The sequence below is a fragment of the Camelus bactrianus genome, chromosome 23 (assembly GCF_048773025.1).
Source record: "Camelus bactrianus isolate YW-2024 breed Bactrian camel chromosome 23, ASM4877302v1, whole genome shotgun sequence".
Lineage (NCBI taxonomy): Eukaryota > Metazoa > Chordata > Mammalia > Artiodactyla > Camelidae > Camelus > Camelus bactrianus.
In genome coordinates this window covers 33,094,507-33,104,214 of record NC_133561.1, presented here as the reverse complement: position 1 = coordinate 33,104,214, position 9,708 = coordinate 33,094,507, and the positions used below count along the sequence as shown (strand labels likewise).

At 56.7% G+C, this 9,708-nt stretch overlaps 1 protein-coding gene across 2 annotated transcripts; it reads left to right on the top strand.

The window, feature by feature from the left end:
- Window positions 1-370: 370 nt before the first annotated feature.
- Window positions 371-7,611, top strand: CHI3L1 (chitinase 3 like 1). 2 transcript variants are annotated; one of them, XM_010946510.3, is made up of 10 exons: window positions 371-445; window positions 792-821; window positions 1,728-1,929; window positions 2,446-2,502; window positions 3,247-3,397; window positions 4,190-4,311; window positions 5,354-5,477; window positions 6,071-6,253; window positions 6,710-6,826; window positions 7,015-7,611. In XM_010946510.3, the coding sequence occupies exons 1-10, from the start codon at window positions 412-414 to the stop codon at window positions 7,153-7,155; spliced, it is 1,161 nt and encodes a 386-aa protein (XP_010944812.2). In that variant the 5' UTR covers window positions 371-411; the 3' UTR covers window positions 7,156-7,611. The 2 variants fall into 2 exon arrangements, with proteins under 2 accessions (XP_010944812.2, XP_010944821.2); XM_010946519.3 differs by lacking the exon at window positions 371-445 and adding an exon at window positions 475-582.
- The last annotated feature ends 2,097 nt before the right edge of the window (window positions 7,612-9,708 follow it).

The window sequence follows — 9,708 nt, the reverse complement described above, 5'->3', positions numbered from 1 at the left end:
ATGAGAGGGGAGAGGAGACCAGACAGGGCACTGCTCTCAGGGAGAGAGTAAATAATGGCCTTGTCTGGGGCTCTGTGGGTCACAAACTCAATTGCGCCCTGTTTCAACCTGGCCAAGGGCCTGGATGGAGGGCTGGGGAGGCAAAGGCAGAGGCTGCCAGAAGAGCTGGGAAACTGCCGGTGGAAAAAAATTTGAGAAAAGAGAGTGGGCGGCTGAGTCACTCACCCGGAGCCCCCAGACAGCACCCTGATGGTGGCTCTGATGGCAGGTGCCTCAGGAAGACCTGGCCCAAGTTTTCAAAACTCTCCAGGGTTTCTCAATCCTCCCTGGCTGGCCGGCAGCGCTCCTCCCCCGCCACTTTCCAGCCCGGTATTTCCTTCCTTGACACACAGCTCATTTCCCCTAAATGAGATGGTCTGGGGCGCGGGGGAGTGGAGCGGGACAGGTATAAGAGGAAGTGTGAGGTCTGGGGAAGCCATCTGGTCTAGACAGCTGGACACCAGGAGCCTGAGGACGCAGGCAGAGGCCACACCGTGTCCCCCTCTGCTGCAGCCAGGATGGGGCTGAGGGTGGCTCCAGCAGGTCTCAGGGTTGGCCACAGAGCCACGGCACAGAGTTGCTGGACTCCTACCTGCTGTCGGGGAGGGGCGGGTGGGGGGGAAGCAGAGCCAGGGGAGGCAGAGGGGAAGGGGCTGGTGTGAGAGGCCCTTGATTCCTTGATGAGGGGTGCAGGAAGCAGGAGGAAGGGCAGGAGGTACTTGCAAGGGGTCTCACCTTGGATTTCCCTTCAGGTTTCGTGGTTCTGGTGCTGCTCCAGAGCTGTAAGTAACCCCTTTTTACGTCCTGGGAGGTGGGGGTGTGGGGAGGGCTGTGTGAGGGAGACCTTCCCCGTTTCTCCTGTGATCCAAATGACACTGAGATATTAGCATTTGTTCAACTAAGGTGATGGATATAGATATGTTTATTATACTATGCGCAACTTTTCTGTCTATTTAAGATTTTTCAAAATGAAAAACTTTCAAAGACTCAGATTCAGTGAAGGCTTCAACTAAGGGCCTGGTGGGAGCCACCAGCCAGAGGCCAGGAGCCGTGTGGATGAGTGAGGCCAGCTGTTGGTCCTCCATAACCAAGAGGTCAGGAAAGGCCAACTTTGCCGCAGAAGAAATTAGGATGAGGGGAGAGGAAGAACTTCCTGGTCTATTGTGATATTGTGCCCCAGCTTGGGGGATGGACTTGGGGGGCCTGAGGACTGCCCTTCTGAGTGGGTTACAGCTTGGCAGAGAAGAGACGGGCTGATGTCTCTAAGATCAAGGCTCCGCTAAAGGTCCTGCAAGGCTCTCCCCTGAGGGCCAGGGTCTTCTGTTTTAGGCTCAGTTCTTCCTCTCCTTCAAAGCCGCTGCCTCCAGGAAGTCTTCTTTAGTTGCGCCAAGTCCCATTTCATCTCTGTTCCTCAGCCCCACCCTCCCCCTACACAGCGTTTTGTCCTTAGTCTGCAGTATGTTCATGCACCGCCTTTGATTTTTTTCTAAGCATTTTCAGACTAGGCGAGGAATGCCCCCTGAGGTAGAGGGAACTGAGCCGGCCCTTTTCATTGAGAATTCTAACTTTTGCTCGCAATTCCGCCCACCCACCAGACCGCCAACACCCCGTGGGTGCCCAGATCGGGGCCAGCCGGAGGGTCCCTGGCTCAGTCCTGGCTCAGGCCCCACCCTGTGCTTCTCTTTCAGGCCTGGCATACAAGCTAGTCTGCTACTACACCAGCTGGTCCCAGTACCGGGAGGGCGATGGGAGCTGCTTCCCAGACGCCATCGACCCCTTCCTCTGCACCCACGTCATCTACAGCTTTGCCAACATAAGCAACAATGAGATTGACACCTGGGAGTGGAATGACGTGACGCTCTACAACACACTGAACGTGCTCAAGAGCAGGTTGGGCCACTGGCTGGCCAGGGCAGGAGGAAGGCGTGGGGAGCATGGCAGGGCTGGTGTCAGGGCAGGGCGCCTCTGCTCAAGAGGATGGGTGGGGCCCCCAGTACTCACCTGTGGGTGGAGGACAGGAGAGCCTTGGCTTAAGTGGGAAAACGTGGTGAGGGCAGGTGTTGGGGTGTTGGAAGAGGCAGACCAGAGAAGAAGGCACAGCTGAGCTCCCCTGAGAAAGGCAGCCCCCTCCATCCCTGAGGGTCCCTCTCCACAACGCATGGAAAGTGCTCATGACTCTGTTTTGCCATATCCTGGCTTCTCCACTGGAGGGAACAAAAATGGACAGCATCCCTCAGAGTAGCTGCCACAAAGTCTCTACCTCTTAGAATACTGAATCTCAGGATTGGAAGGACCTCAGAGGCCTGATTTGGCCAGAAACCTGCTACAGCCTCCCAAACATGGGGCTACCCCTTATCACAACAGCTTCACTCCACCTCTGCCCTTCTGCCTCCCTGTGCCCCACAGGAACCCCAACCTGAAGACCCTCCTGTCTGTTGGAGGGTGGAACTTTGGTTCTCAAAGGTAGGACGCATTCCCCAGGGGATGATGGAATTGAAGGAGGCATGGGTTTCTCCTCACCCATTCTATGGGGGTCACAGGGACTCTACACTGGTCAGGCACAGGGGTTGTCAGGGGCCTGCCTCACGTACGATCAAGAAATCAGGGCCCAGAGAGGGAAAGGAACTTGCCAAGAGTCACACAGCAAATTGGTAGCGGATCTTCTGATTTCTTGTCAATGCTCTTTTTTACTACTTCTCAGACCTGACAACAAACATCCTCCGGGGGATACTGTCCTAAGGTCTGGAAGGAGAGAGACTGAAAGAATGGGAAAGTTTGGGAGTGGAGACCCTGGAAGGACTTCCTGGAGTGGGTAGAGTTGGACCAGGCTTTAAAAAGGGAACAAAGTATGGCCATGATTGCTCCCATTTGTTGAGCATGTCAGGCATTCTGTCCAGCCATTATCACATGTGATCCTCACAACAGCACTGGGAGATGTATTTATGCCCATTTTACAGATGAGAAAACTGAGGCTCAGGTTACAACCTGCTCAAAGTGGCTTGGCTAGTAGGTGATAAAGCCAGGGATAACTGGTTCTAAAGCACATCTTTCTAAGATGCCTGGCTGTGGGTCCTGTTCCAACCACACCCTCCTAGAGCTGTGTGGGTTCAGGCTCCCAGCTCCACGTGCCCCAGGGACCCCATCAGAGAGCCAAGGCACCCAGCATACTGGTGCTGAGCAGTTTTCTGGGGGTGATTTTGGCTCTAGATTTTCCAGAATAGCCTCCAACACCGAGAGTCTCAAAACTTTCATTAAGTCGGTGCCAACATTTCTGCGGACCCATGGCTTTGATGGACTGGACCTAGCCTGGCTCTTCCCTGGATGGAGAGACAAACAGCATTTCACCACTCTGGTCAAGGTGCTGGTTGGGTCGGGGAAAAAGGCAGAAGATTAGGGGGGTATCAGGGAGTCGGGGGTTGGGTAGAAGCTGCCTTCAGGGATGTTCTCCTGAGGCAGGCAAAGGGAGACTGAAGCCCCCTTGCTGCAGATCCTGAGATCTGGACCAGGGATAAGATGAACTGGCCTGTGTCCTGAGAGCTTACACAGCAAGGATGATATCTTGTGACGACAGTGGGAAGTGCGGTGCGGTTCTAAGAGGCAGAGGTCGCTAAGCAGAATGCCCGCTCCTCACTGCCCACTTAGTAGAGCATCACTGGCCACTATTCATTCCCAGACTGGCGCTGCCCACGTCCCAGCATGCACTGCTCGGGGGTGCTCGGCCCCGTCTCGGGGCAGCCCGAGCATCCCCAGTTACCCCAGGGGCAGAGTGGCCATTTAAACAAATTGTTCACGGTACCAATATAAACCACTTTAATTTTGTGTTCTCGTGTACGTGCTTGAACAAAGCACAGAACAACAGGCGAAGTTCCCCCAGCATCCTCTGTGGGCCAAGTGGGATCGCCCTCTATCTTCACGGCCCCTCCAGGACAGAGAGTAATTGAGTGTTGATGGGTACGCATGGGGTGTAGGGATGAGATTGATCTAAACCGTTTTCCAGGAAAAGGACGGATGAGCCTGAGAATGGGCGACTTTATCATTCCCGCCGAGCCCTGGTCAGGCCGGGGATCGCAACAGACCCGGAAGGCCTGTGGGAGGCTCAGTCTTTCTGCACGAGGCTTGCTCTCATGCACCTGCCTCTCTCCCCAACCAGGAAATGAAGGCTGAGTTTGCAAGGGAAGCCCAGGGAGGAAGAGAGCAGCTCCTGCTCAGCGCAGCAGTGTCTGCGGGGAAGGTGGCCATCGACGCGGGCTACGACATCGCCCAGATTTCCCAGTGAGTCACCCTACCTGCTCTGCCCCGTGTTCCATGCAGACTCAGAAGACCGGGTTTCCAGTCCCTGTTCCTCCAAAGACTTGATGCAAGTCACTTGTCCTCTCTGTGCCTCAGCCTCCTCCTCTGGCAAATGGGCGTAATAATCCCGGTCCTTCCTTGTCACTAGGGGTATCGTGCTGCTCTGCTGAGAAAGTTGCCATGAATGTATGTATTTGCGGAAAGGGAAGTAGGAAACGTTATACAAACCAGCCAGTCACTAACAGGCGCTTCTCCGTGCCAGGCTGAGCCGAGGGGCACCAGTCTCTGCAGAAGCAACCAACCTTTCATTTCTAACTGCTGAGAGTCCTCAAGGTGCCCCGCCCCTCCTTGCCCCGCCCCCAGATGCATGCGGGAATGAGCAGTCCCCGGCCACGGGGCTTAGGAAACCCAAGAGTAGAAACAAAGGCTCTTCTTCACTCTGACTTTAGAATTGTCTTTAGGGTCTCCGGGAGGTGTCGACTCAGTGCTTCAACTGATCCCTTAGAGGGTGGGAAAGAGGTGGCTCTCAACCATTTGCCCCAAACACTTGGAGTGCATGTTCATGCAGTGAACACCTGCAGACTTCCCGCCTGTGTGTGTGTGGAAACCTTGCTCCGCACCCCAAGGGATCATAGGTTCAGGCTCAGGCCATCCTTTGGTCCTGCTCTTTCCCCGCAGGCTCTGTTGATGCCACTTCTAATCTGCTTTCACCAAGATGAACATGGCCAGGGTGGAGGGGGTGAGGTGAGATGGAGGCCAGCTTCCAACTGTGTGCTGGGGGCAGAACAGAAGAACCCCATTCTTGCCTTAAAAGCTCTTGTGGGGCCCTGAGCCCACTCCCCGGTGTGGCTCGGGAAAGGTGGTGCAGCAACCAGGATGGCAGATCAGCGGCTTCTCCTGGGTTTGGGGTTGATGCCTTGCCTCTTGGCTGCCTGTTTCTCCTGCTCCGTCCCACTGGGCTGATGCATGTGAGACCAAGAGCTTTTCTAACTTTCCGCCTCGCCCTCCATCCCCTCTTCCACAGACACCTGGACTTCATCAACCTTTTGACCTACGACTTTCATGGAGCCTGGCGCCAGACCGTAGGACATCCCAGCCCCCTGTTCCGAGGCCAGAAGGATCCAAGGTCTGACAGATTCAACAATGCTGTGAGTGCCCTGAAGGAGGCAGGGCCAGGAGGGGCCCATAGAGACCTGCCACCTGCCAGTGCTCACACCCCACCTCTCCACTCCTCAGTAATCCTGCAAGGGTGGGGTCATGGAGCCCGCTTCACAGATGAGGAAACTGAGGCCAGAAGTTTATGCGTTCTCCACATCTCCGACAACTGAGGAGGTGGTGCTTCCATAAAGGATCAGGACATCTCCCAATGGGCCTGAAGGGTGGACCTAGCGAAGGCAGAGGGCAGATTGGAGAGAGCACAAAGGGGTCTAGGGGCTGAGGAGGTGCGGGTCTAGTCTAGACCTGCCACTCGCCGGCTGTGTGGCCCGAGCCGATCACTTGATTTCTGCAACTATCAAATAGCAACAGCCCCTTCCTATACCTAAGAGGATTTTTTTCGAGATTGAAACTCTACAGTGCACTTCAGGCTGACATTATAGGTTCCTAGAAGGAAGGGAATTCCAGACGCATCTCGACCTGGAACTCCACTTCCCAAGGCAGCAGTGGGAATTCTGCGCGATCTTTCCCTCTCGCACCACCAAGTGTCTAACTGCCCGACCCGTCCTGCCCCACCCACACCCAGGACTACGCCGTGAGCTATGTGCTGAGGCTGGGGGCCCCGGCCGATAAGCTGGTGATGGGCATCCCCACCTTTGGGAGGACCTTCACCCTGGCCTCTTCCAAGACAGATGTGGGAGCCCCGATCTCGGGGCCGGGAGCACCAGGCCAGTTCACCAAGGAGGAAGGGATGTTCGCTTACTATGAGGTATGAGCTGGGGAGTAGGTCAATGTTCCCACAGCACCTGCAGTCCCGGGGAAGGTGAGCCTCCCACCCTGTCCCTACTTTTACTCTTTTGGGAATGAAAAAAGTTCCAGTGGACCTTGCCTTCCAGCCCAGGGCAGAACCATGTCCAGGAGGCGGGTTCTTTTGCATCAGCCCAGCCTCTGCTGCTCCGTGCTGCCTTGGGCCAGTCCTCAGTGTCAACCCCCCATTTCCTGCGTCTGTCCAGCCCCCTTAATGCCTTCAGGGTACAGCAGTCACAGAACCCTGGGATATCTGCGTGTTTTAAGGAAAGTTACACAAAGCCTGCGGTTTCCAGGGGCAGATGTGGCCTACAGGCTGCAGCAAGGGGCTGAAAGGGACCTGGGGAGTGGCATCCCCCAGTGACCTGAAAGGCTCAGCACCGCTCCCCACACCACCCCTGCCCTGTTCTCTTCTCAGATCTGTGAATTCCTCCACGGCGCCACGGTCCAGAGACTCCTGGACCAGCAGGTCCCCTATGCCACCAAGGGCAACCAGTGGGTGGGTTATGATGATCAGGAGAGCGTCAAAAACAAGGTGCGTTCCCAAGAAAAGGGGGAGGGAAGCCCCCCACTCTGAGGGCAGGCCTGGTTTACAGGGGCATTTGGGGTCTCAGGCACCTGCTCTGCTCTCCCCTGGGGAGGCGTCCAGAGAGCATGCCCCCCCACCCCATGCAGACCGTGGCCCAGGGAACCCAGCCTTGCCCCTCCGGGTCCCCCCACCAGGCAAAGTACCTGAAGAGCAGGAAGCTGGCTGGCGCCATGGTGTGGGCCCTGGACCTGGACGACTTCCAGGGCACCTTCTGTGGCCAGAACCTGCACTTCCCTCTCACCAGTGCCATCAAGGACGCGCTTGCAACGGCTTAGCCTTCTGTCCTGCAGCGCACGGTGGGGCCAGGGCACCCCTCGCGGCTTGGCTCTGACTGGCCGGAAGCCTGATCCCCTGCCCTGCCGAGTCCCCTCTCGTGGGCCCGTGCGGAGGGCCACAGCCGTCCCTTCTGAGCCCTGCTCTGGTGGACAGGCAGGTAGGGGTGAGGCCGTGGGGCCAGCATACCTGCTGATCAGTGAGACTGCTCAGTGACTCCAAGCACCACGCAAGGGGAGTTGTTTCAATCCCCTCACCCCCAGGCCCCCTTGCCTCGGGACACCGTTTGGGCAAGCCCTACCACCCTAGGGCCAAACATCTTACAAGAAGCAGTGGCCACACTGACTATACTCTCTGCAAAGCCCGACTTGACACGTCCCCCCAGGAACACAATCCTGCCCCATCCCACTTCCCTTTCCTCACTCTGCAGCTGCTCAATAAAGCACCACGGCTCACCAGCGTGTTGACGTTTGATTCAGTCTCTTGTGGGTCCGCTGAGCTCACTGCCCGCATCTCTTCTGGATTCCTCCCTCTCAGGCTTGGAAGCCCTGAGTTGCAGAAGGTGAAGCCACCTTGTCCTCTGCCAGACCCCAGGGAGTCCCCCAAGGAGGCCCACACCCCCAGATCCATCTGCCGTGGACTTAACCCAAGAGGGCTGGTGACCTTCAGATCTTAAAGGTCATTGTTGTCCAGACTTCACGACGCAGTCACTTGCTGAAAGAAGCCTTTTGTGTTTCCAGAAGGCCGGCAGGCACGAGGGAGGGAGCCCTTTAATCCCAGCCCTTCATCTCCTCTCACCCTGAGCAGGTGTAAGGGCCAACAGGGGCCAGGTGAGAGAGCCCCGCCCTGGACTCTCGGGGCTAGAAGGAGACACCAATTTCTCACACACCCTCCCTCCATCCCAGGCCTGGAGTCTCTGCAGGGCCCTGAGAGGTGGCCTTCCAGCCCCCTCCCCCGACACCCCCGGTGACCAGGAGCCCACTGCCTTAAAGGAGCCCTTCCCACTGCTGGGCTGGGGTCTGTCAGATGTCCTAGGGCTGCGGCCCAGCCCTCCGTCTCCCCCCTCTCCGAACACACTCAGCCCCCCTCAGCCCATGCAGAGACCCGGGCTCCTTGGCTCAGCCTGGGACAGGAGGTGGAGGGCAGACGGGATGAGACGGATCTCACGGATGGGCTCAGAAGACCAGCCCGCCTTCCAGCCTTGATGGAGTGGAGCTGTTCTCACCAGTCCCTGTGAATTCCCAGAGCCCCGGACATGCCGTGTGTCCAAAGCGAGTCCAGGTGCACACTCCAAACCCAAAGAGAATTTATTTGTGGATTCCCTGGTGTTTGGATTATCTGTGACTTGGCCTAGTGGTTTGTGACACTAGTTTGAGGTGTGGGGAAGGAAATACCTATTGGCGTCCCTGAAATCTGAACCAGCTGGAGCTCGGCAGATGCAGCTGATCCCAAGGTCAGAACCCTGCTAAAGGCAAAGAGAGCGAGAACTTGGCCAGAGCCTCAGGGGCGTACCTGGCATTTTGCTGCTGGCCAGTGGACCAAGCGTTTCCTCCCCACCTCACCACACAGGAGGCTTTGCTTGAAACCCCAGGGGCTGTGAGTCCTCCAGGGCAGCCAACCCTCATCACGCCTCCCCTGGCCACCCTTCCCCCATCCTCCTGGGACAGGTTCTGCAGGGCTGACTCAGGGTCCTGCAGACTTAGTCACAGTCACTTATAGCTGCAGAGTCAGAGGCCAGGGATGGGGATCGGGTCTCCAGGGCCGGCCCCTTGCCCGGCAGGACACTGAGTCACACAGCAGAGGGCACAGCACCCAAGCAGGGCAGGATCTGGAGGCTCCCCAGGCCTTCCACTGCCTCTCCCTAACAAGGACAGTTAGGATGAGAGGTGGCCTCGCTGTGGTGCCCCTGGCCCCCGGGGAAGGGGGAGGGTGAGCATGTGAGCCCTAAATAGATTACACATGTATTTATTTTTAAATTGTGGGATACGTCATGCATGCTGAAGTGTGCATAAAATGTATTTGTTTAATTTAAAGAATTACTGAATAGTGAAAGCCTGTGTAGCCACCAACCCCCACCCCAGGACAGGAAATGAGACCTCACTAGTGCCCACAAAACTCCACAGTCACGTACATCCCAGGCCCTCCGCCAGAAGACAAGCACTGTCCCGACTTTCCCGCCTTCTTCTGTGGTCGCGCCACCTGGAGATGCCCCTGGAAGAAGAAAGCTGGTGTTGCCCGCGTTTGAATTGAACACGAATGAGAGACCCCACCGCCTCCTTTCGCTCAGCGTTGCCTATTGGATCATCTGTGCCGCTGAAGCTTGTCCCTTTTATTCCATTTTTGGTTTATAGGTGCGTATATACTCCACGGTTATTCATTGTCCCCTGGGGACGGAGAGTTGCGTTCTCCATATCCGGCTGTTACAAACGCCACTGCGGTGAACGCTGGCAAGCACGTCACCTGGGGCACAGCGGAGAGCGTTTCTGGGGGTGTAAGTGCTGGGTCATAGCGTTTGCACATTTTTAACTTGACCAGATACTGTCTCACTTTTTCCA